This window comes from Lepidochelys kempii, chromosome 7 (assembly GCF_965140265.1).
Source record: "Lepidochelys kempii isolate rLepKem1 chromosome 7, rLepKem1.hap2, whole genome shotgun sequence".
NCBI classification, from domain to species: domain Eukaryota; kingdom Metazoa; phylum Chordata; order Testudines; family Cheloniidae; genus Lepidochelys; species Lepidochelys kempii.
Genome location: NC_133262.1, coordinates 94,740,463 through 94,767,433, shown reverse-complemented (window position 1 = coordinate 94,767,433; position 26,971 = coordinate 94,740,463). Strand labels below are relative to the sequence as shown.

General features: G+C 40.0%; 1 protein-coding gene across 10 annotated transcripts in view; it reads right to left on the bottom strand.

Annotated features, from left to right (window-relative positions):
• The window catches only part of CPEB3 (cytoplasmic polyadenylation element binding protein 3), a 189,742-nt gene that overhangs the window by 150,066 nt on the left and 12,705 nt on the right, over positions 1 to 26,971 (bottom strand). For all 10 annotated transcript variants that reach the window (XM_073353901.1, XM_073353906.1, XM_073353907.1 and 7 more), the window contains exon 2: positions 25,874 to 26,769. In XM_073353901.1, the coding sequence (XP_073210002.1) occupies positions 25,874 to 26,758 (885 nt within the window). In that variant the 5' untranslated portion in view covers positions 26,759 to 26,769. The remainder of the gene's footprint in view (positions 1 to 25,873; positions 26,770 to 26,971) is intronic.

Below are 26,971 nucleotides of genomic sequence, written 5' to 3'. Positions count from 1 at the left end.
ACATACACACAGCAGAGATACACACATGATAAATTTAATCTATCAGATATTTATGGGACCCTTATCACCACAGAATCTGAGTGACAATCATTAATGGATGTTTATCCTCACAACTCCCTTGCATCATATTTGTATCAAATATACATGCTATAGCATATAAATACACATATACCCTATATACATATCACACACACTATAAAGCCAAGATTTTCAAAAATAGGAGTCGAAAGTTAGGCTCCTCAGTAAGTTAGATTTTTTTCATACATGCTGAGCACCCAGCAGCTTCCATCAATTTCAGTGGGAGCTCTTGAATGCTCAGCATATTGGACAGTCAGCCCATTTATTTAAGAACTTAAGTTTAGGCTCCTATTTTCTGAAAACCCACCTACCCATGTGGGAAGATAGTCCCTTATTCCTCAGCCTTTGTGTCAGCTCCCCAGGCTTTATTCCTGGACTTTTGTGTTTCCTCTCTTAGGTTTGCCTCTTTGCAGTCCTTCTAGAGTCCAGGAGAAGTAAGTTGAATGAACACAGTAGAAACAATGGATCAAAATTCACTCTACAAAAGGTCCTCAATAGCAGCTAGGATGTTTGTAGGGAAGTAAACCTGGGACTGGGAACAAATCAAGTTATGGAACATGAAGAGGTAACGTTCTGGCAGGGGGAAAACTAGCAAGAAATCTACAGATTCTTCTGGGGCCTGAAGAAGCCCACAGAGCCTAAACCTACACAGACATGCTAGGTTGTACACAGAAGAGAAACTCTGGCAAGGTAGGCATCTCCTTTGGGCAACAGGAGTCATCATGCCAAGAAAAGATGAAGTCCAGCAGTCTATCATAGCCTCTACTTGTGCATTGCTATCAATGGCAGCTGAATCCTCCCTATTCATTAATACATGTGGCAGCACATCGTAAGGCCAAAATACTTCAGTTTTGCAAGAAAGTCATTTTGTAACAATGCTCACAGAAGCCATGGATTCCATAGCTTCAAGTCCTTGCATCAGCCCACACATCTCGAGTACTTTTCTCACTACACAGTTACATTAGCTATGTATACACATGCAACATAGCTTCTTAGTTGTGCATTTTATAATCTCAGTGAAAAAACACATGTATTAAATATATACAGCATGGGATTTTTGAAGTGTCATAACTTAGTCAAATTCTAACCAAAATTTCACTTAACCGCTAAAGGCACTTTTCAGTAAAGATTTTTAAGCCAAATTTCAACTTTCTATCTCGAGTCATTTTCACTGTAGAACTTTTTTAAAAATTGAAATGTATATATATATATATAAAAAGTATGTAATACTAATTAGGCCCCCTTTTGAATGCATGATGATACATTCTTTAGTTATATGACCACATACTATATTTTCCCACTGGCCCCTGTGTCAGTGTACAGGCTGGACCTAGCCTGGGAATTAATCATGCTTGTGTAGTGAAGGAGATTGCGGTCTTTAAGAACCCTGCCTCTCTTGTTGCAAGTGGGTAGCGAATGAAGCATGGAACCTCAGGAAGAGAAAGGACAGTCTTATGGTTAAGATAATTGCATGCTGTCCTGGAGAAATGGATTCTACCCCACCTCTGTCACAGAATTCCTAAGTGATGCTAGCAAAGTCACTTAAACCAAAACTTTTCAGTGGTGGTCAGTAATTGTGAAATAATGAACACAGCCCACTTGAGATCCTGGGCTCTGATTTTCAGAAGCGCTGAGCACTCACAGCTGCAAACTGAAATCAATAGAAGCTGTGCTTGAACATATCAAGTGGTATAGAATGCTAAGTACTCTTAAAAAAATCATGCCCCGAGTATCTCATATTGGGTACCCAAAACCAGTGCATAGTTTTGTCTTTAATCTCTTTGCTTCATCCCCACTTCACAGATATAAAACGGGCAGAATAGCCCCTTCACCTTAATGAAGATAAATTTGTTAATATTAATAAAGCATTCAGATACTATAATGATGAGTGCCATAAAAAGCCTGAGTAAATTAATAATTCTGTCTTCAGAACCTTAATTCCGGCATTTCCTAACTTTTGCATACCTGATTTTTCATGCTTAATAATGTTCTTTTATCATAAGGCTTTTGTGTGCATTTGCATGTAATTTGCTAGGTTTCTAAATAAGCAAATTGAAAAACCGAAATTCCATTATGTGGCATCATATCGACACCCACATAAATCATTAGCAGGGTTAGGACCTTCAGATCCACCACAAAGACCTCTGACACGAACTAACAGAGTAACTGATAGCAGTGGTAGGCTATCATCCTGTACATGGACCAACCAATAGAAAAGGAGGTACTTTATCAGTGAGTTTCACAAATATCTACTGACAGCAGAGGAATGACGAGACTCAGAAATCCTAGGTTCCGTTCCAGGGTCTGGAAGGGAGTTGTTTTCTAGTGGGCACAGACTTCTTTCCATTTTCCTCAAGCTTGACCCCTTCTGCCCTGTCCTCTCCAAACCTCCATTCCTGCCTCAGGACCATTTCTACCCCACCAGTGGTTCTTTATCCCAGTCCATCTCCCCACTCCAGGCTCCTCATCTGGTGTGTCTCTCCTCCCCACCACTGTCCCCATTCCTCTGCCCCAAGACTCTCTGTCCCAGCCTCTCTCTAAGCCCCTTGTTTAATCTTTCCCCTCCATCTTTTTGTCCTAGTCTCTCTCTCCTACACACAAACATGTACACATGTTCCCCATCAGTTTCCTTCCTCAGCAAGTCCCAATCACCTGCTGTCACCAGCCCTGTCTCAGTCTTTCCCTCCCAGTCCCCTAGTTCCCACAATTCCCATATATCCCAAACCCTGGTCCCAGTTTCTCTCTCCTCACCTCCACGAGCCTCCAGTACCATCCCCCTCGCCCTTCCTCAGCTCCCTGTCCCAAAATACTTTTACCCTCTCCCTCTGGTCCAGCTTTTATTTTCTCTGTGTTCAAATCAGCCATCTTCCTCTTCCACACTGCCTAGACACCACCAGGAAGGTCACTGAATGCACAGGAGAGACAAGCTCCCTGCTCTCAGTTGCAGTACCTTGCCCCATCCAGTCCACCGCAACCAGGAACAGCAATTGCAAGGAAAGCTCTGGGCTGGAGCATTCTCAGTTAAAACACAACAAAAACAAAAACTAGAAAGTTGCAGGAAGGAGGGTGACTGAAAGCACAGGGCTCAATTGGAAATAGTTATGTAGATAACTTTGTTAGTCATTGCTGCTCTTCTACATTACTAGCTCCCAGGTCAATGGTTACTATCAAAATATATTGATGGAGGGGGAGGGGAGGAAACCCAGCAAAGTTCTTATGTACTGCATAGTTGACCAACATCCACAACTGTCACTACTGAAGGCACTTTGCCAGTAAATGGCTCAATACGTTTGTTCATTTCTATTCTTTAGATATTAAATGTTTTTCATGTTGGAAGTTTGGGCTGGAGGCAGGGGGTTAAGTACTGTTGAGCTGGTTATTTCGGGGAGATTGTAATAGTTCTGCTGCTTTTGTGAATACATGTAAATTGTTCCCATAATGTAATAGGAGTTTAAAACCAAGCAAATTAGTAATTAGAAGAAGCTTCTAGTATTGCACCCATGAATATTTTAGGTGCAAAATTCAAGCTAAGCATTCCACCATATAATTCAAATAATGTTTAAGTACTGCAGCTGACATTGAACTGGCTCACAAGCTACTCTGGCTCTTGTAATATCTGGAACTTTGAATTAAACAAGTATTGTAACAGTGTGTTTTGTTGTTGTTGTTTTAAATTGTATAATGCAGAATTATAATTTGTTTGCTTTTTTTAACCTCTCTAAAGCCAGCATAGTTATGAGACTATACAAAATACTTCCTTAGTGTTTAAGTTTTCAATTCTCCAAACTGGAGGTGTGCGGGGCAAGCAAATGTAATCCCCTGGGGAGTTGGAGCAAAGGAAGTATAAGGGAGGCCCACAGAAAGAAAAATGTAGAAGTTCTGTTCCTTACCATGTATAGAATTTTCAGGGGTGAAAGTAACTTAAAGGACTTACCTGTACTCCAGAGTCCTGATGAGGGGGTGGGGCCTCAACCGGAAGAGGCAGGGCCTTTAAGTCCCCAGGCACTTTAAATCAGGATTTAAAGGGCCTGGGGCTAGGGCTGTGGGAGCAGCAGCTGGGAGCCCCGGGCCCTTTAAATCACCCCGAGCTCCCAGCTACAGAGGCAACTGAGAGCCCTGGGGTTTGGGGGCGATTTAAAGGGGGCTATTTGAAGGGCCTGGGGCCACCACTACTGCCCCAGCCCTTTAACTTGCCACCGGAGCCCCGCTGCCGCTACCCCAGGGCTCTGGCAACAAGGCTCCGGGGACAATTTAAAGGGCCTGGGGCAGATTAACTTTTTGTGGGCTTGGCACCAAACATTTTTGAGGGCCCCCCTGGGGAAAGAAGAGGCCAGGGGCAAGAGCACAGCAGGGCATGGGGCGGGGGGAAGGATTGGTCCCCAGCTGGAGCAAGGCAGGGTCCAGGGCAAGATGAGCACAGTGAGGCATGGGGGAGGGGGGGAATTAGTCCCTGCTGACTGGAGCAAGGCAGGGGCTGGGGGCAAAAACACAGTGGGGCGGGAGGTAGGGTTGGTCCTTGGAGCAAAGGAGGGGCTGGGGGTAAACTGCAAGGGCAGCAGGGCTGGGGAGGGGGTAAACAGGATCCCACACACACACCCCTGCCCACATAGAGTGGGTACCTACCTTCTCCTGGTTCTAGCCCATTCTCTTTGTCTCTCTCTGCACCAAGCTGAGGGTGGGGGTGAACTGAGAACAGGGCTGGGGATGCAGGGTCTGGAAGGGAGTTAGGATGCAGGAGCAGGCTAGGGGTTGGAGTGCAGGGTCTGTCCAGGAGCTAGAATGAGGGAGGGGGCTCAGGGTTGGGGCAGGAGGTTGGGGTGCGGAGCACTTACCTGGGGCAGCTCCCATTCGGTGCAAGGGGTGCAGGTGGGTATGTGGGGTGGGGAAGGGTGCAGGAGCTCCCGTTTGGTACTCAGGGTGGGGGTGGGGATGGGGGGGGTGCAGGAGTCAGGGCATGGGGTGTGGGAGGGTGCAGGAGTCAGGGCAGAGGGCTGGGGGTGTGGGCTAGGGTTGCTCCCAGCTCTCTGCCCTGAGCGGTTCATGGCAGGGGGCTGGAGGGGGTATGCCCTGATTCCACCCCCTTCTCCAAGGTCCCGCCCCTGCCTCTTCTCTGCTTCCTCATGCCAGCAAAGAGCTGATTGGCAGCAGGGAGAGAGAGTGAGAGGGGAGGGGGAACACAGCACACTGGGAGAAGAGGCGGGGAAGGGGGAGCTGGGCTGCCAGCGGAGCCTGCCCTGCAGCAGCAGGACAGAGCCCCGGGAGAAGGCAGCACCAAGCTTCTGCCCCCATAGCAGAGAGCAGGGGGCGGAGAAGAGCGGCCAGGGCACCTTCTGAGCGTGGGCCCTTTAAATAGCCGCTGGAGCCTCACCACCGCTACCCCAGGACTCCGGCAGCGGGGCTCTGTGGACATTTAAAGGGCCCGGGGCTCCAGCTGCTGCTGGGAGTCCCAGGCCCTTTAAATTGCCGCCTGGAGAAGCCGGTCCGCTCCGGTATGGCACACTGGCTCTTGCCGGTACGCTGTTCCGGAGCGACCCGGCTTACTTGCACCTCTGAGAATTTTCTATAACTTCACTTTCATGATTTTGTTTCTGATATCTGATACAAGAATCAACAATTAAAGGCTGGGGGTAGAAGTTTAAATAAAAAATATACAATATCTGCTCAGGATAAGCATACAACTAAACTAAGTTTGGCCCACTGTGTGTAGATCCTGTTTGATGCACCCAGTAGGCACTAAGATTTTTGGTGTGTGATCAAAAATATATAGCTACATGTGTAGCAATCTGTGAGATTATTTTAACAACTTGAGGGACCAAGGCGGGACAGGGGTGGGAGTCAGAAATCAGATCTGCAAGAATTTCAACAGCTAAGATTCCCGTGACACACTGGGTCTCAAAGCAGGTTTCAACCACTCCCCATCTTTCCTCGGCTGGAAAACTACTACAACAAGTAGGTGTTGTTTTGATTTCTGCCCTTGGGAGGCAGGAAACCTCATTCATTGCAAACTAAATTATCTACAAATTATTTACTTCAACTAAGCCACATCTTAAAGGGAATTTTCACAGACTCAATTTGTAGGACATCTTTTCTGTCATTTATTACACAGTTACTAACTATAATGAAATCCAAACTGATTTAGCTCCTCCACTATCTTGGCTACCCTAACTTATTGCTCAAATGCAGAAGTCCAATTTTCAAACCCAGTTTTCAGTGGGTGCATGTTCCCCAGTCAGTGTCGCCATTTGAGACTAAATAGGTAGTTCAGATTGGATTCACTGTTCCCTGACATTTTTAGCATGTCTGGTCTAAGGGACTTCTTCTGGAACAGGGCAGCACACTGAAGTGAGAGAGCAGAATATCTAAGATACTTTCTAGTTAGGAATCAGGAATCATTTCCCCAATTCAACAAAAATATAGGTTGTACTGAATGGTTGAACACAAGATTGACACTGAGGGAAAACCAGACCATGAAAACAGCCACCTCACTCTTTACCAATAGGAAAGAGATGTTACATGCTCAGGAAATACATCAAGACAACATAAATGAACCTTTAACCAATCCCTAGTCCTCATCCATAGTTCTGGTTAAGAAAAAAAGATGGCAGCACCAGATTCCGTATGGAGTATTGAAAACTAAATCAATTTACTTTAAAGGATTCTTATCCAGAGTATCATCTATTTGTGATAATGGATGCTGGAGCAGATTCAATCCAATTTTCCACACAGGATATGAAGAGGGGGTATTGGCAAATAGAAGTGGATTCAAAGGATAGTGAAAAGACTGCTTTCACAGCAGGACAAGGCCTGTGGCAATGGAAAGTGATGGCTTTTGGCTTGTGCAATGCACCTGCCACATATTAGAGTCTACCTGCAGGACATGCCTCTGGCTGTTTGCTGTACTAGAGGATATCCTGGTGCACGTTAAAACTCTTTGTACAAGAACCAATACATTTACAAATGGTCTGTGATAAGCTAAAGTCTGCCAATCTCAAATTGAACCCAAACAAACATGAGTTGTTTCAAAAAGAGGTAATTTACCTTGGGCGCACAATTAGCGAAGGGGATTTTCACTGACAAAAAAAATCTGAGGCTACATTGTTCAGAACTGGCCCACACACTCACAGATGTGCAAAGTGCCCTGCTCCTCTTACAGAAGTTTTATTTATAGGTTTGCCAATATTGCAAAACCATTACGTAAGTTAGGTGAGAAAGGGAAATCATTTCAGTGATTCACCACAGGGTGATTTGGCATTTTCAGAGTTAAAAAGAAACAGCTTGACAGTTCCTGTCATGATCTGCCCGTGTTTCAAACCCCCTTTTGTATTGGACACAGATGCTCGTTGTTCAGGGGTAGTATTGACACAAGAACTATTTGGGGGGGGTGGAGACTTAATAAAGCAAAAGCCTACATTTTCTAGAAAAATTATTGCACCACCTGAAAAGAACTTCTGGCAGTGGTTAACTCTATACAACATTTTCTCCACTATTTGTATGGGAGGAAATTTGTGGTCAGGACAGACCATGCAACCTTCCAATGACTCTTTAGATTCAGAAACTCTGAGAGGCAAATTTCCAAGTGCTTGGGGAAAAAAAAAAACAACAACCCTGGAGTGCTGTGATTTCACAGTCACACACAGGCCTTGGCACGCATATGGTAATGCTGATACATTGTCGGTAGAAGCAGCACCCGAAACACAGGCATATGCCAAGACCTGAGTAGAAGCTGACCCATTCAGCCTAAAGTGTTTCTCTGGGGGCTGGTATAGCAAATGCAGGGGATACCACAGCATAGATTCGTGGAGCTTTGTGTGTGAGAAAGCAGCAGCAAGAAACACCACAGAAATAGAGAGAAGGAGCAGAAAGCCAAGGAGACAGCCAGAACAAGACCTGGATGCATGACTCTGAGGAAAAAGCCAGCGAGCTTTTTGGGTACAGTTCTGGCTGAGAAGAGGCTTGGAACTGTGTGCAAAGAAACCATCTCCTGTTTGATTCCTGACTCTGTTGAGGGAAATTCTTTGTCAACAGGATTGCATCAAAGAAATACTCAACTCCATCAATCTTGCCTCCTAATGGAAAAACCCATAGGACACCATATTTTGGCTAACCACTCAGGTCAAAAACCAATAGCACTACATTGCTAGGGCAATGCACCCAAACACTTTCTGGAGTGAAAACCTTAACAGGGAAGAGAATACATCAGTCGTTTCCTTCTGAAAGAAAACCAACAAGCACAGGGAGAAATGCCAGGTCAGTGGGCACAACTAGGGAAACAGAAGGAGGCTACTTACTTCGTATTATCAAAACAGTAACATTAAAATAGGAAGCTCATGAGCACTCAAGGAACAAGAACCACAGGAAAAGGGAGGAAGTTGATATTTTCAGCGTTCTGGTCAGATTCTACTCTAGCACACAATTTTTTTCCCCAGGATTTAAAGAAAATGATTGGCTAAACAGCTACCATGCACCTTTAATTAAAAAAGCATTATTGGGAGAGTCTCTGCTGTGAAGCTTATATTCTAGCCACATGTCACTAAAGTATTTCTTCAGTTGAAATACCATTGTAGATATTTCATCTGTATCTGGGCAGTGGAGAAAATAATAGATATCAGATGCCAAATGTCGAAAGATTCCAGAATATCAAAGATTCCATTTAGAGGGAGATAGAAAGGAAAGGCTAATACAGGATACTGAGAATCCATTCTTATAGAACACACTTTTGGGTTTTTTGGGGGCGGGGTGGGAAGAGTCGGTCTTGTTTTGTTTTTAAAGAGATAATTCTCCCTACATTTATTATATGCAAGCAAATTCATTTCAGAGCAAACTCTGAATGCACAATAGGGAATTTACCTTGTGTGAGTGTTCCAATTACACTACTCACGGAAAAGCTCCAGTTAGTAGTGGATTTTAATTTAACACTTCAAGTAAGAAACTGTTTGCTGAATGGCTGGGCATACTCATATCCATTATTACTTTTCAAAACAAAATTTAGAGGGCACATGGGAGGGTAGAGGGAAGAGTTGGCAAGTACAAACATGAGTGATGAGAGTTATACAAGTTGTCTCAAGCAAAAAAATGCCTAGAATACCACACTATGTTTTGAACACTGGACAGTACTGAATACTGCACAGTATTTGACACTGGTGCTTCCTCTTAGACCAGAAAAAGCCATTGAAGTTTCTATACCCTAAGTATCACCGCATATTGTGAATTAAATTGACAGAAGTAGTTTAGAAATCCTGTATAAAGTGTACAAGATATATAAAGGTCTGGGCAATGCCAAAGCAATGCAGAAGATAAAATTGTATGTTAAACATATATTACAGGTCTGGTTAATAAAGGCAACTCTATTAAAATAGTATACTTGGATTTTTCCAAGGCATTTGACTTAGTACCGTATGACATTTTGATTAAAAAATATTGCATTATATGGAATTAATAGGGCACATATTAGATAGATTAAAGACTGGCCTACTGACATCACAAAATGTAGCTGTTATTGGGGAAATATCAAGAAGCCAGACCATTTCTAGCAGACTCCCCCCCCCCCCCCGGCATCAGGTCTTGGTCTAATGCTATTCAGAATTTTTGTTAACTAGACCATATAAAATCTTTGCTGGTAAAGTTTGCGAATGACACAAAGATTGGAGAAGTAGTAAGTAATGAGGAGGACAGGTCATTGTTACAGAAATGTAACAAAATGCATTTTAAAATATAGCCAAACACAGTAATACATCTAGGAACTGAAAATGCAGGCTATAACTACAGGATGGGAGACTCTACTTTGGAAAGTAGCGACTCAGAGAAGAACTTGGGGGTTTTTGTAGACAATTGCCTTAACATGAGCGGTCAGTCCAATGCTATGGCAAAAAGGGCTAATGCAATCCTTGGATGTATAAAAAGGGAATATCAAGTAGAAGTAGAGCAATAATTTTGCCTCTATACACAGCATTGCCAGACCACAATTAGAATACTGTGCCCATACTTCAAGACGGGTGATGAAATGCTTGAAAGAGTTCAAAAGAAGAGCCACAAAAATTTCATCAAGGGGCTGGAAAAGCAAGCCTTGTGATTCAAGTCTTAAGGAGTTCAAACCATTCATCTTATTGAAGAGATGGTTGAGAGGTGATTTGATCACTGTGTATAAGGAATCACACATGGAAAAGATATCTGACAACAGGGGGCAGGGTTTTCAATCTTCCAGACAAATAAGATTTAATGACTGGACGTTGAAATTTGACAAATTCGACCATGAAATAAAACGTAATGTCCAAGCAGTGAGGGTAATTAAACATTGAAACAGCTTCCCAGGGAAGGTGGTTTTCTCGCCATCACAGAGTTTTTTAAAAAAAATTAGCTATCTTTCCAAAATATATGCTTTAATCCAGTTTTTGGCAGAAATTCTACTGCCTGTGTGTGCTTCCAGCCTTGAAGTCTGAATCTAGGAATCCTCCTGTTGATTCTCTTTCTTCATGGATAATGGGGAGAACAGGATTGCCTGCATTGCCCTCAACATGCCCATAACACTTGCAGCTCTGCATTAAGACAATGACGATAATCAAATCGCCTGCAGGGATTAGGAAGTATTTTTTTCCCCGATGTACCATTGGTCAGATGTATTCCAGGGAGATTTTTCACCTTCCTCTGAAGCATCAGAAATTGGCAACCGCTGCAGATGGGATATTGGACAGCACATCTAGGTGGCAGAGAATCTTTCTTAGTTGCAGAGTAGCAGCCTTGTTAGTCTGTATTTGCAAAAAGAAAAGGAGTACTTGTGGCACCTTAGAGACTAACAAATTTATCTGAGCATAAGCTTTCGTGAGCTACAGCTCACTTCATCGGATGCAGCTCACGAAAGCTTATGCTCAAGTAAATTTGTTAGTCTCTAAGGTGCCACAAGTACTCTTGTTCTTTCTTAGATGCCTGTCTGGTGTGTCTTGCTCAAATGCTCAGGGTCAAACTGATCACCAAATTTGGGGTTAGGAACAAATTTTCCCCAGATCAGATTGGGAGGGATCTTTGGGGGTTTTCATCTTCCTCTGGAGGATTACCTACCAGGATATCTGGGCATATTTCACCTAATCAATTCCCTAGCATTGCAGGGGCCTCAGACATTGGTGGCACCTCTCTCTCTCTCCTGTTCTCTGCTTTTGGGATAACAGTTTAGTCTTCTGAGAACTGAAAAGATTTAGTCTAACTAAAGTTATCGGGCTCAATATAGGGGTTTCTCAGTGAAATTTAATGACCACCTTGTCTGACTTCCTTTATATCACTGATCTAATAGCCCCTTCTGACCTTGAAAAATATTTTTCATAGATTTTTGTCACACTTTAATGCTAAAAAGTTTTAGAAGAGTTATGTGTTTAATAGATATAAGCATGTGGCAGATATGAGTCGTATGTGTTACTAAGGTTACTAAGCACAGTAGATGGTATTATACTTGGTTATAAGCTATCTGTTGATCAGCTGGATTGTAACAATTGATTAATGTATTAACCATTTATTAACCCTTTACAAATGTACCCTTAGTATAAAGTATGACCTTTATATTACACAGTAGAAGCCCTATCCATTCAAATACATTAACTTTATAACGGCTTCTAATAAAGTCTTCCATCTCAAAGTAAATACTACATTAAAAGGATCTCTTTGAGAAAGCTGAGCATTATAAAAATTGAAATATTTTAACAAATAAAAAAACCACTTATGAAACCAGGGAGGCACACCTTGATTTAAACATACTGAGACAAGAGGTTCCTAAACTGTAGCCTGTGGACTGCTGGCAGTCAATTAAACACTCAATCATGGTTTGCAGAGAGCTGACTGATCACATGGTGCAGACTATCCACCTTACTTCCAGCTGCTCAGCTGTATTAGAAGACAGCTAAAATACATATGTGAGGAAGGGTAATTTTCTGTATTATTTTTATGATTCCTATGTACATCTCAGTTTCCCACTGTACTTTGTATTGCTACCCAATGGTTGCAGAAGGGATAAATCTGCTTTTGGGGCAGAGACATGAAGTGTTGTGTAACTATCTGGGGTGGAACAAATGAGTCATTAAAGGACAGGCTGAAACCAAACAATATCAATGGAGGCTCCACAAAGAAAATGGGAGCCCCAAGGACTGAACAATTGACACCTAACAATGGGAAATTCTGGCAGGCAGAGCATGTGAACTCAGCATGGGTCTGCAAGAGTTGGACAATGGACTGAAAGGTGTCAGGTGGCTAAAATAAGAGTTGGCTGTTGGAGAGACAGAACTCTTACCTGGGCCTGACTGATAGCGTGACAGAATCTGAATCAGAAATGGATTCCATAGCACCTTGGCTGGTTAACTGCATGGCTTGGCCAGTATAGATTACGTCTTAACACTTTTGCTTCTCTAAGCCAACCTAAGGACTTCCAGATGCTGTGTTCCAGTTGACTAATAAATCCTGCTCTGTTTTGAAAAGGCTGCCTGGTGTCACTGAAAATATTTCCTGATGTGCATTGGTCCCTGAAGAGTGTAAAAGTCTCCAATCAGTAATCTAGGCAACTTACTCAAAACAATACTTTTCATACTGGTCACCTATTGTGCATCTCATTTTCTGGATGCCCAGCTTGAGATCCTGGGATCTGATTTGCAGAAGTTCTGAATACTCACAACTGCAACTGAAGTCAATGTCACTTGTCCTTGAATATATGAAGTGCTGTATAATGCCAAGTACTCTGGAAAAAAAAAAATCAGGTCCTAGGTGTCTTAATTGGGCACCCAAAATTTGTGTATGCTTTTGACTTTAAGCTCTTTATGCCTCAGCTTTCCATGTGTAAAATGAAGATAATACCCTACCACCACCCCCTCACAGGGGTATTGTGAAGATAAATTCATTAATGTCTGTGAAGTACTTGGAAACTATAGTGATGAGCATCATCGAAAAGCCCAAATAAGAATGAAACTTATAATTCTGTCCTTCATAGAGTTTGAATGGTGTGCAGTGAATAAGGCCTAGGGCCACATGCTGAACAATGAGAAGAAAACAATTGAATAGCTGCTTATTAATTGACCATCATCCATCCTACACACTGAATGAGGAAAAAAGAGAATGTGATCATCTAATTAAAGACTATCACAATACATAAGTAGAAGGTAGCCACATTAATGTTGCACAGACCACCTTATTTTAGAATTTCCTAACTTTTGAGTGCTTGATTTTGCAACCTTAATAATGTTCTTTCAAGGTATTCTTTGTGTGTGCAATATTTGTATAACTGAGAATAAGAACTTGCTAAATTATAACGGGACAATTGCTGAAAGGGAATCTTCAGAACTATCAGGCAGCAATGTATGATGGAAATAAAGACTTGTCCTTCGATCTCATAACAAAACAAAGATATATGGCCCTAAAATTTTATGTAAAGTAACATGAAAGGCTTGATCAAATTCATAAAAGCTACATTTTTTTTCCTAAGTTAAGATATGCCTATACATGAAAGTTTGAAATTTCAGGAAATTCAGAAGACTAAATAAGTAGCGTCAACATTTTAAGAAGTCAGCCTCTTCCTGTTCTGATGTGCAGTACTAGGTCAACGACAACTCTAGGAGGTATTACATCAAAATGAACAATTTCAGGAGCACTACCGCATCTGACAACACTGACTGACAGACATAGTGGTAACTTTTCTGTGAGAAATGCTTCCAGAGTCACTGCTTCCCAAAATAATACTAAGGAGAATAGCTGTAAGTACTAGAGTTATATGTTGTATCTATCTAGCAACAGGGGACTGTGGAGAGTAACAGTTATTTGCCTACTTTAATTTTTCATATCTTGAAATTCACTAATTTTTTAAAATAAGCTCTTATCCTATTTTACAGTTGACTGCATTTCTCCTCTTTACAAATGAGCAAAAATGTTTTCCTATTCCAGTTTTGAAAAATGAAATGTTACGCTGAAAACCATTATACAAGTCAGCAGTGAGAACCAATTGCATGTGTAATTTACACAACATTTAATAATCTTTTCTTCCTACACTCACACTAGACACAATCCTAGATACTTAGTAGTATAAAGTAATAATAAAAAAAGTGACAAAATACACACAATGTGTCAAATTCATCCTTGGTATCACAAAACAACAACAAGTAGACAAATGCACCATTGGACCAATAACCTGTTCAGAATATTTTTATAAATGGAGCTACTTGCAAATATTTTGTTCTGAAAATTAACACTTACTAGAAATAGTTCTTGGATCAGTAAAATATAGGCTCTAACTTCCTTTTAGCATTTGACTAAAATTTGTTTCCTCAACAGAACCATTTTATTTATGACAGACATGTTTGTTCAGACCAATTACAGAGCCTGCCAAGTCACATGCTGCCACTGTATGAAAGTCTCTCTCCAAGTTCACATCCTACTCCAGAGGGACTCTGGTTATTTTCATTTAATCACAGCCTACTGAGTTCTAACTTGCAGGAAGACTAGAAGTTCCATCTCAATCTCTTCAAGATCAGCCAACAGTAGATTTGGTAATAGAAAGAAAAACAGCACTATATTAGCATTTCTTTCAAACATATTGGTTCCCCAGCAGCTGCTGGTTTCCAAGATAACAGCAGCTGTCAAGCACATTTATTATCTGTTTTTTAGCAAGGAGGTTCAAATAATTCAGAAGCGTAGTGAGTTTAAGTGGGTTTCAAATACAATGCACATCACACCTCTGCTCATTTACCTGCACAGGCCTACCAGCTGATTCCCGAGTGAAGTTTTAGGGTTTCGTTTTATTTACCTTAAGAGTCTTAAAACAGTTTTTGGCCCAGCTATCTTAGACTGCTAGTACAACAGTTAAGCTACTCTTCGGGGATCAAGCTAACCACCCCTCTTGTTATTAGACGAGGGAGCCAATGACCATGAGTTTTTGCAAAAGAATCCTAGGCTCTGAATTTCCTTCCCTCCTTGATTTACAAGAGCCCAGATAGTGTGAGCTTCAGGATACAATGGAAGATCTAATCTTTTGCCATTAGGGCCTGAATGAGACCTCGCATACACATAAGAGTTGGATGAATCTAACTAAAATCTGTTTATAAATTGATATAGTTAAACTGGCACAAACTACTGTGTGGACACATTTAATCTGTTTACAATTCATGTTGATTTAACTTAATTTGGCACCTGAAGTTGTGTTCAACCAAGGCCTGAGGGATTATGGGAGGCTGGATTTTCAAAATTTTGTAGAAGGTTTTTATTCCCCTCTCCCCCTTATATCATCTGTGGCAGTACACCTGGTTGGGCACAGTGTTGTACTATTCTGAACAATACTATGCACGCTTTTTATTAATGTGCTTGAGGAAATGAGATAGGCACAATGAACAAGACTGAATAAACAGTCATTGATTATGTGTGGAGGCATAACCCAATACACTTGACCATTCTCCATGGCTCCATTTTATACTCACTAAAAACTTCAACAGTTCAGTAAATTATCTACCTTGCATTCACTCACCTAGTTCTAGAGATTTAAAATAGTGCAGAGATTTGAAAGGTAAAGATCTATTGCCATAAACATAAAATAGTATATTCCTGCCTCTGTAATGACTTTATTTAGACATTAAATCATATTTAGAGATCTTTGTTGATGATAGTTATGCATAGTAAACAATTCATGCCAAAAGTCACAAACGTTTTTGCCCTTCTATATAAATGTTATAACTGAAATATGGTCAACCAACCATATTAAAGAATATGGTTCTTAAAAGAATACAGAAGTTTTGAAAAGTAATTCTACCAATTATAGGCTACTATATTAACTAAAAAATATTATACACAGGCTTAAATTAAAAGGTTAAAAATAGAAAGAAAGTTGACAGTGGAAGTGACTAAATTCCAACTCCCATCTTTGATGGGAATTAGATGTCTAAACAGCTTAGATACAGCAGAAGTAATATGAGTTATTTCAATTTCATAACTAGTAAAATGCACTAAAACAGTGCATTTATATTATTGAAATTAGAGATTTTGATTTCTTGGAGAAACAGAACAATCCAATTACCAACTAATTGGTTAGAGTTTCTCTGATGTTAGCATTGCTAGGAGTGGATAATTTGTAAAAATAAATAAATGACAAAATACATTGTTAAGATTTTTTGTATTAGCTGTTCTAATTACTAGTACCACTGACTAGAGAAGAGCCAATGCTAGACATGTGGTTTGTAAACACTTGGGAAATTTTAGCTGCGAGAACAAAGTTAGTGGCCTAAATGATACCTTTAAAGTACAAGGACCACCTAGCTAACAGACATTACTTATGCTGAAAAACCATGGATTACGAAGCCACCTACTCTATTTCCCTGGCCCTTACAAATTTTTTATTATTTATTTTGTTCCATTTCTTTTTATATATGCGAATTTTAAGTGTTCTTAGTTTGAATCATGTGATCTAGTCTTTGTCTTGGAATATAATGCACGTAAGTGCAAATAATTTCAATTATTTTTTCAGTACCCTTAAAATTTTGTATTTAAGTACAGAGAGCATTCATGCACAGTGTCATGTTGAACTGTGACCAAGGCTTTGGCATTTTAGTGAATACACAAGATAGACTATTGTATATTAGTGAGGCTTTCTAAATACAGTATCTTGTAATGCCTCTTCTGACATTCAGGAACTAGAGAAACTCAGATTTTTTTTTTTTTTTTTTTAAACAAAGTCTCTCCATCTTTCCTCCCATTTCAACAAAAGCAAACAGAACTTCCCCACAATACTTAGCTTTTGGTACCATTCTGATGATAAAAGTAAATAACTGTTATTGTTTGTTTTAAAAGCCATTAAATCTGAGAAAGTGATCATGTTTCACACTTGTGAGACTCCTATGCTCACTCTTTTTATTAAGTAATTATAAGTGACCTTGAACTGCATGAAGAACTTCTAATCAACTTGTATTAATTAGTCCTTCAGAAACTGGACACAGCTATGTCCTAAGCATTCATTCGTCTGACTGTCTGGAAGATGCCAGCATACTAAGGGGCTTAAGCACAACCTATAACCAACATCATATGTACTATACTATGTGGCACATTAAATCCAACCCCTGGAGCAAGATGCCCCTCCCCATACAATTTATACAGTTTACAGGAACCTTCTCCCACGCATGAGGGGCAGTATGGGAGAAAGCATTACTACATCTGCAAAATGAACTAATTATCCTCCTTCAACTCTCTCCTTAAAACTCTCCTTTGCTGCAAAGCCTACAGAACACTTGACAACACTTAGACTATTGGTATGCTGACACTACAGTCTACCACACTGTCCAATATTTGCTCATTGTTTCCTTGTACTCCCTTGATGGTGTCTGTGTCCATCTGTTGTCTCTTGTCTTACAACTTAGATTGTAAGCTATTTGGGGGCAGGGACTGTCTTTCTGTTCTGTTTGTATAGTGCCTAGCACAATGGGGTCCTAGTTCATGACTGAGCCTCATAGGCACTAAGATAATATAAATAAATAAAACAATAAGAAAATGGCAGGCAGACAAGCTCAGTCACTAAAGGTAGAAGCATTTTGCTGGTTCATGCAGCACAAACAGGGATGTGCTGGGTAGCAAGTTGAAAAAGAGGAAAGTGTGGTCATTTGCACTGCCAAATTATCACAGTACCCACACAATGAAAGATTTCCTGAAAACTATTTACAAAGTCTAATTATACATCATTTTCTTACCTCAAAAGAAGTTTCAACGTTCTAAAAATCTGAAGCCAATAGTGAAATGTTCTATTGTCATCATCATCGTGCTTATTATGGTATTGCCTCAGGGGCAACCAACAGTGAGGCCCCATTGTGCTCGACACTGTACAGAGTAGTAAGCTGCTCCTTCCTCAAAGAGCTGATGATCTAAATAGACATGACAGACACAGGGTGGGGGAAGGGGTATAACATACAAGCAATGCGGACAAAGGCTAAACAGCAAAAGTCACGTTAGTTCCATGATTGATTTATTTAGTGGGTGGGTTTACTTCGGAGAGGAATCAGCTAAATGTTAAAAAACTGAAAGGAAGGAGAATCAGGGGACAGAACAGGGGAGAAGAGGGTAAGGAGGGTGAAGTGAAGCTGAGCTGTAGGGACTGTGAGGGTGGGGGAGTGTTGGCGCAAACAGCCAATCACCAAAGTCAGGGAAATTCAGAGAACTTTTTACAGGTTTTGACTGGAATGACCGAAGGTGAAAAGGGTCCCTGCTTTGGCTGCTGCTGTTCCTACTGGCTGGAGTCTCTAGCTGGTTCCTGTCTGCAGTTTTCCCCTAAAAGCACTTGAGCAGAGGGGAGAGACACCACCTGGATCCTCATGCCTCCAGAGTAGGTGTGTGTCTGCCCATCCATCCTGCACAGTTCTGGGTACTCCTCACTTGTGGACCACCACCACCTGGGCTCCATTTTACCCCTCCTCCTAATGCAGCACTCCCTACTTACGGTTGCTCCTATTCCTACCAGCTGGAGTCTAGGGTTGCTCACTAGTATTCCTTAGGCTCACAATGGGGGAGAGAAAAATAGCTTCTGATTCAAACTCCTGATTCTGCTAATAACATAAGGGTTGAATAGCAAGAGTGATTGAAGCTACTGAAAAACTATATTAGCAGTACCCTTCATTTCATCAAATTTTTCATTCTTCCTATAGGAAGACACTGTTTTAGCTGCATACTTACATCTCATTTACAGATGCATTGTAGTGGCATTCTAATAAATTCTAAACAGGTTCTTAGGCTGCTCTCATCACTGTAATATCTGAGCACCTTCCGGTATTGTATTATGCAACATGACTACAAACTGTCATGTGTAGTTTATTCTTATTCTCATCCTTTCTCCAGAATAAAATTTGTGTGCGCGGTGAAATGTTTTGGATTGGTAGGGTTTTTCCTCCCCCCCCCCTTAAATATGTACACACTGCTATGAGTTTATGTTTGAGAAAGCAAGATCAAAGAAGCATGCCTTGCATTAGGAGCATAAGGTGGTGAAGTTTGTGATGTCTTCATTTCTTGGGGAGTTCATTTCACAATTCTGAGAAACAATTTACTTATTTTAGTGATCTAGAACAAGTTCCTTTCTTTTGTTTCTTAATCCAAACAGAGGTATAAGACTTTTTTCTGATAGTCTTTCCAAACTTGTAATGGACTACCTCAACTATAGAGAACAAAACTAGTCAGACAGCCTTAGCTCACCTTTGAAAGGTCACCATCAAGGTATATTAAATAAATTTAGCCATGTTTACCCCTTCCCCCAAATTATTTGATAAAGAAATGCTTTCAAAATATGGCAACATCACCCAATCCAACCAAGCACAGAGTCACACAATTCAAAGTCATTGTAGAACTTCACATTAGATACCACTGGCATTTGTTCCCTACTGGCATTGTATCCAGAAAGGAAAGGTGGACATCCTGTGTGAAAGGTGGATAGGACAGCTACTTTGCTAGCTCCTAAGAAATAGAAATGGTCACCATCCAGGCAGCTAGCTCACAATATCTTCTCCTTTTGCTAGGCTACAAACTCTCCAGGACTCATCACCCATTCCTATTCCCATATCCACAAGTAGGGCTCCCAGCAACAAGCAGCCACACATTGGAAAGGCAAGAGATAAAGAGGGGGGATAACTAGCATAACCTCCCCACAGAAGCAAGAACTGTCATTCTCTCTTACACAATTGTTCATGGCCAAAAACATAACTATTGAAAAAAGTCTTAATATAGCACAATAAATCAAAGAGTTTAAGTGAATCAATTAAAAGTCTATCTTTATTAAATATCAAAAATAAATTGATTCACCCATAAGTACTTAGTGACCAAATGTTGATGCTTTCAAATAATAAATGGTGAAATAAGCTTGGGATAAGTGTTATGTGCAGAAGGCCACTAGATTTCACGGTTGCATGCAGAAGTTGTACAAGAATTCAGATATTAAACGTTAGAGTCTTAGGGCAAGTCTACACTATGGCGCTACATCGGCACAGCTGCACCAATCCAGCTGCGCCACTGTAGAGTGTCTAGTGAAGATGCGCTATGCTGACGGGCGAATGCTCTCCTGTCAGCATAATTACTCCACCTCTTTGAGAAGCATAAATTATGTTGACGGGAGAGCTTTTTCACACCCTTGAGCAAGATAAATTAGATTGACTTAAGCTGCAGTATAGACCTTCCTTTCATTTTATCAGCTCCTATGAACGTTAGTCTTTGCAAGTTCTTTTTTAAGTATACCAATACATTTTCAGTAATTCTAAGAAATGCAGATATTAGAACACAATCAAATTAATTGTCTGACCCAAACAAGATAAAACCATTCACAATTTCTGAAGCCACTAGCTACAAATAGTATGGTAGCATGGGAAAAAATGATCACATTTTAATATTTCTAATCAGATTACTCACCATGTAAATGAATAACTTATGTTGGTAAGTATCTAACCCACCCAAGAGGGAAAATGGGATTGTACTACTCCTACAACCACTAAATGTTCCTTTAGTGTTTCAAGAAAATCATAAAATATCAGGGTTGGAAGGGACCTCAGGAGGTTATCTAGTCCAACCCCCTGCTCAAAGCAGGACCACTCCCCAATTTTTGCTGCAGATCCCTAAATGGCCACCTCAAAGATTGAACTCACAACCCTGGGTTTAGCAAGCCAATGCTCAAACCACTGAGCTATCCCACCCCTAAAGTTGTACACACTCTGCTTTTATGTAGCTGGAACTCGAACTGGCCATACATTTCCATTTATTTCAAGTACTAATGGATTCCACATAACCTGAAAGATCTAAAAACCCATTTCAAATCTGTCAGTAATTTGCTGAATTAACAACATTTTATAACAATATATTTCATTGACCAACATGGCATCTACTGATTATTTTAAAAAAAACAAACAAACAAAAAAACACAGAAATATGAGAGTGATGCCAAACAAAATGGACCATTTTTAATAATAATTACACTTCCCATCTACAGCAGGTTAAATTTAGGATTTAAAAATAGATTTCATACAAATATTTGTTACATCTGATTATATTAATCTTGCAAAATCTCCTTGATAATCTGTGTTTTTAAATGCTGAATATTGTACAAAATTTTATTTCAAAGAAATAGGAATCTTGTAATTATTGTTACATATGAGAAAAACGTCTATATTCAAGAGTGCTTGTATTTGTAATCAATTACTGTATTGATGTCAGTAACTGCATAGCAAATCATACTTAATGTCGATCTACTAACCTCATATCAAAAAAATTATAACCCAGAATGTCAGATTTAGAACTATGAATTAAATCTTAAAAAAAAAAAGTTACTTATGCAAAGGGCTTTACACCTACCCTAAAATTCCCCAGAAGGACAGTGACCCCTGAATACTATGTGAGAGACATTTAAAATCTAAAAGAAAAGGAAAGGGATTTTTAATAGTTATTGCACTAATTAATGTTTCAGTTTTAACAAATGGGCTGTAGAAAATTGCATGGAATTCATTCCATATTGGAGATTTGGTAACATGAAAAATTTCTCAACAAGCACTCTCATTGCCACTCATCCATCATTTTCTGTATGATGACCTGTTTAAGTTACTGTAATACCAAGCAAGAAATACAATTACTGTACTAGGACTGTGAAATAACTAATTCATTACCGTATGAAAAAGGTTACATTTTAGCTGGTGTTCTCTTATTTGTAAGCTAGCAGAGTTTAGTTAGCAATAGTATTCTAGGGCTTGAAGACAAAATTATTTTATGCATCATTGTATTTCATGGATATATATTAAGAGCAATATAACGGTAGTTCAAAAAGCTACCAATATCTTAAAACGTGAAGTACCTTATACATTTAAAAAGATTGATAGCAGCCTCTTAGCTTCTTAAAGAGCAGTCCATTAATCAGCAGGTGGAAAAGTTATTATGCTAGAATTGTAACCATGATATAGTGTCTATTCCTTTGCCCTCCATTTCACTTTGGTAAGCAAAGACAGCACAACATATGGCAGAATACTTGCACCTATTAATGAGCTTCACTACTAAATACATATAAAAATGTTAATTTATTAATTTATAAATCCACTTTAATATTAAATATCAATTGCCAAAACTGAAGATATTTTCTAAATTTAGTTAACAAATTTGTATGGGTCCAATCCAATTCCTATTAAAAATCAGTGGGAAGACTCCCTACTGCCTCAACCTAACTAACCATTAATCCCCACGTAAATAATTATTGCAGTCTTTTTCTTCTAGCAGTAATCCACAACAGTCTTTTAAGGTAGTATTTTAAATCAAATATAAAAGCAGTAATACCCTGTTCACATTCTTTTAAATATATCACTAGTAGAAATCTCAGTAAAGCTGGATTTGATCAAAAACTGGGAAAACAATTAGATGCTTGTGTATGCGTGTACACACACACGCACACACACACACACAGAGCAGAAGCAAAATGTTATACACATATGTATTCAAAATGTAACTTGTAATTGTGTATTTTTACATGTATCAAAAGCACAATGAGGAAAGCAGCAGGGTCAGCAGAATATTTTGTATGCTGAAACTGCTCTACTTCTGAGAAATGACTCTTCCACTTGTTAAAATGATACTATTAAGTATTCTGACAATCATCTTCCTCTATTCCCTCATCAGCCTCTACCTCTTCGAATCCCTTCACTAAGATCCCCATGGACACTTTGTAGACTATGTATCTGTCCTCACCCCACGTCTGCTCATCTTCTCTTATTCGCTCATCTTATTTTCTGTGTTTTACCCAGTCCTGTTTCAATTGTTCCTTTTGTTTACTTCTTCTGCTTTCAGCTTTCCACCTTTATTTTATTTATAACAATGCCCCTTATGGCAGGAACAGCCTTCCTTGACAAGTATACCTTCTCCTTCAAAGCATCTTTTACTTGCCTCTCAAAACTGGTCACAATTCAGATGTTGCCAGAACTCCTTTGACTTTTTAATCCTTCAGCTAGGTTGTCTGAATAAAACAGTTCCTCTGAGCAGTGACCTTGTTCATAATGTTTGTGAAGTGCAAGATACAGCAATGTGACTCAAATAAGTTGTTAGGCAAATATGGGTGTTTAAAACATTTATACATTCTATTATGTTTAATGTGTTATATGTCTACGGTTTAAAAAATTTCAACATGGGGAAATTAAATGAGATAGTAAAAGTAGTTAACTAATGCACTGTAATCAACAAAAAAACCCCACCAAAGTAATTAAGGTTAACAGACTGATGAACCTGCCAGAATTATTTGATAGCGCTGATAAGCAAACCTTCATGTGCCAACACATTGCCCAACTTTTCTAAGACAAAAATACCAGAAAACAGATGTTAAAATAAACTGTCACTATACTGCAAAAAGGAAATTGAAATTTAATTAAACAAACAAACAAACACCAGACAATTTTCTATATATTATCCATATTACGGTTACAAGACTCCTTCTTCAGCAAATTCTGTGTAGTAATCATGAAACTACTCAGAGACAGGAATAATAATTGTTAATCCAGGGGACTGCCTCAAGCAAAACTCAAGATTTTGTGTTATAAAATGTCATTGTGACAACTAGAAAATTTTTTGAGGCCCATATTTCACCTGGCCATAAAAGTAGTCACTGGCACATATTTGTTTTTAGTTTAATAGGCCACTAGCAAGTTAAAATTCATGTTGAAGAAAGCAAATTTTTCTGACCTATGTTACAAGACTTAGACTTTCAAAACTGAATTTTAAACATCTAATTAACTTTTCACTGCATATGTTGTCTTCTCCCTGTTTCTAAATGAGAAGCTAGTCAGTTTAATATATGGCATTTTCTAGGAATTTTCACTTTTGGTATTCCTGCACTAGCACAATATTGCTTATGTCTGGGTTGCAAATACTACAGAAGAATGTATTTTTATAGAAGACACTTCCCATTAGAATTAACTAAAACCACAGAAATAGTGCCATTGGTCTTAGATTTTGTAAAATCTTATTTTTAGAGAACTCAAATATGGGTACCAGTTTGGATACTTCTACTAGTCACCTTTAGGAATAGGTGAAAGCTAGCTAATGTCAATTAACCTTTTAAGTTGTTCAGAACATGGCGATGTAACAGCTTCAGCAGGGAAAAGAATGTCTCAAGAGTTGCTTATTCTTTGATGCTACAGAGAGAGTGACAGCAGCTCAATAAAACCTGTTCCTCCTCCACTGAGGGTAGCCAATAAGAAATTAGCAAGTCTCCCTGTAAACAGAATGAAGCAGCAAAATGAAGTCTCAAGGCTCACTTTAACATCCCTATTTGAATGGCAGAAAGTGCAAAGGAATGCATATTTCTTAGACTAGTAATAGCTGTTAAAGCTGATCAGCTTTTTTACTTATTTCCTACATTTCTAACACAAAATATCAAGCTAAACATCATTCCTATTACCAGTAATATGTTAGGTTTCAGAGTAGCAGCCGTGTTAGTCTGTATTCGCAAAGAGAAAACGAGTACTTGTGGCACCTTAGAGACTAACCAATTTTTTGAGCATAAGCTTTCATGAGCTACAGCTCACTTCATCGGATGCATTCAGTGACTGTAGCTCACGAAAGCTTATGCTCAAACAAATTGGTTAGTCTCTAAGGTGCCACAAGTACTCCTTTTCTTTTTGAGTAATATGTTAAAGACTTAACACTTCGTAACTTCTGAGAAAGCCTCTCTAAAGCAAAAGCATACATACCACTTAATATTGCAAAACAGAAGCATTCCAGTTGACCTGAGACTGGAAATGATAACTGGCACAAAGGGGGATTCTTTTAGTCTCATACAGATGCACGTGAGTGCCCCTAATTTATTCCACTTTAAAAAGGTATTTAGCACCTAGACAAGCCTCACTCTTTAAAATTGCAAAGCTTCTATTTCCCTCAGTTTCGATTGTAATTTATCCGCCTTGTCATCTTACCAAACTGGTGAAGGACACTGCAGCTTTAAATATTTCAGAGCTATGTAGCTAGTAAATAGACTCCATTGCAATATGGCTCTGAAGGTCGTGTCCTATTGTCTCTTTTTCTCTGCAAATATACTGAACTGCATAACATGGTTTATTTTACAAAATAATAAATACTGCCCTACCATTTCTAAATCATGTCAATTTGATCAGAGAGCTCCTTATTAGAAAAAAACAGATACAGCACTCCTTCTGTACACACCTATGCTGCCTCTAGATGCATCAAAAACCTACACCCTGGATGCAACACTGGATTACACATTTAATAAGTTTCAACATTTGATTGTATACATTATGTAAATACAGTCCTTCTTAAACCACATCTCAACAATAAGTATTAACCTCTTTAATGGTGAAAAGTAATGAGCTGCATATCAGGTTCAGAAGCATCTTTGTTTAAAATTAGCCTTCTAGTTAGAAAGCTGAAGCCTGCTATTATACACATTATTAGCCCCATATTCCTCACCATTTAAGGTCGTATAGGATTTTTGCAAATACTATACAAATTAAATACACACATTGATCATACACAGGAATGGAATATAAAGTCTATAGAAACTATGTTCCCTGAAAGCAACCAGCTTTCTAATGTTAAAATCCCTTGCATTAATTTAAAAAAGTTAAATTAGAAGAAAAATAGGGCTATTGTCCATACCCAAGATTTTGGATCTGCGTGTGCAATTTCAGGGAGAGCAGCCAGTGTGATTTCAGAAGAGGTAAAATACTCATAAGCTATGAGGAAGGTAAAAATGACATGTTGCCTTCTAGATGATATATTGGCGCAGAGTGCACCTTAAAACAAAACACTGAGATCTGTCACCAGTGCAAAAGGTGCATTAAGACATTACCTGAAAAGGCAACAGACTGTTGCCATTGTCGGTCCTGAAAGCATTGTCCTCCATCCAGGATTTGGGGGTTAAGGGTGGAGCCCGTGGGAACTTCGGAGGGGCAATGACATTGCTGGAGAAAGGTTTTTTGAGGGGTGAAATAGGATTGAGGGGGGAGGGCACCCCAACCCCCACTCCTACCCCAACCCCCACTCCAACTGCCCTTCGAGGGTCCCTGCCAGCTTGCAACCCACCCCAGGGGTTGGAAGGTGTACTCCAGGCTGCGTTTTGGTGGTTATTCCAGCTGGAGGAGGAAGAGGAAGAGGCAGAGGAGGAAGACGGTTTGCTGGTCATAATGGGCTGATGGCTGTAAGCAGCATTTCTCTGAGCAAAAGGTGCCTGATTGGGACTCACAGGTGACCTCCTTTGCTGCTGCTGTTGGGCTTGCTGCTGCTGATGGTGGTGGTGCTGAGTCTGAGCTAGGCCGATCTGGGGAGAGAAAGTGCCACCAAACACAGGGTTGACATGGTGAGGGAAATTCTGGAAAAGCATTGTGCCATTGACTGGGGTAATCCCTTGGAAAAAGCTATCATCCACTGCGTTTGTGGTCCCTGTAGACCAGGTGCTGCCGAAGGACGGAGACAAGGAGGTGCTGGGTGTAGGTTCCTGCTGAGGCTGGTGAAAACTCAAGCCAGGCAAGATGGGGGACTCCATCTGCATCTTCTCCTTGCTATTTTGGGCAGAAGTTGCTGTGCCGACACTAGTCACTGGGCTGCTGTCCTCCGGTTTAGACGTCTCTGAAGAGATTGGTGTAGAAGGGGTTTCTGCTGCGTTTGGATCTTGCTGCTGCTGCCGCTGCTGCTGGGGCTGGGCTTTGCTTTTGTCCATCAGTAAATCATCCTGCATGGTTTGTGCAGCTGAAACAGTGATGGGGGGTAGAGGGGAAAACACAAAGACAGGTTATTATTCTCATTCATACCACTCGCCGCACTGCTTTGGTATTTCGCTTGCTAAAATCCCGTGCCATTGCTAGTTGCAAGGCAAATTCGTAATTCCCCCTCCTCCCCCATTTAGCAGTATGCAATGTTTAATCAGTGTGATCGTACTAGATTGCCTTCA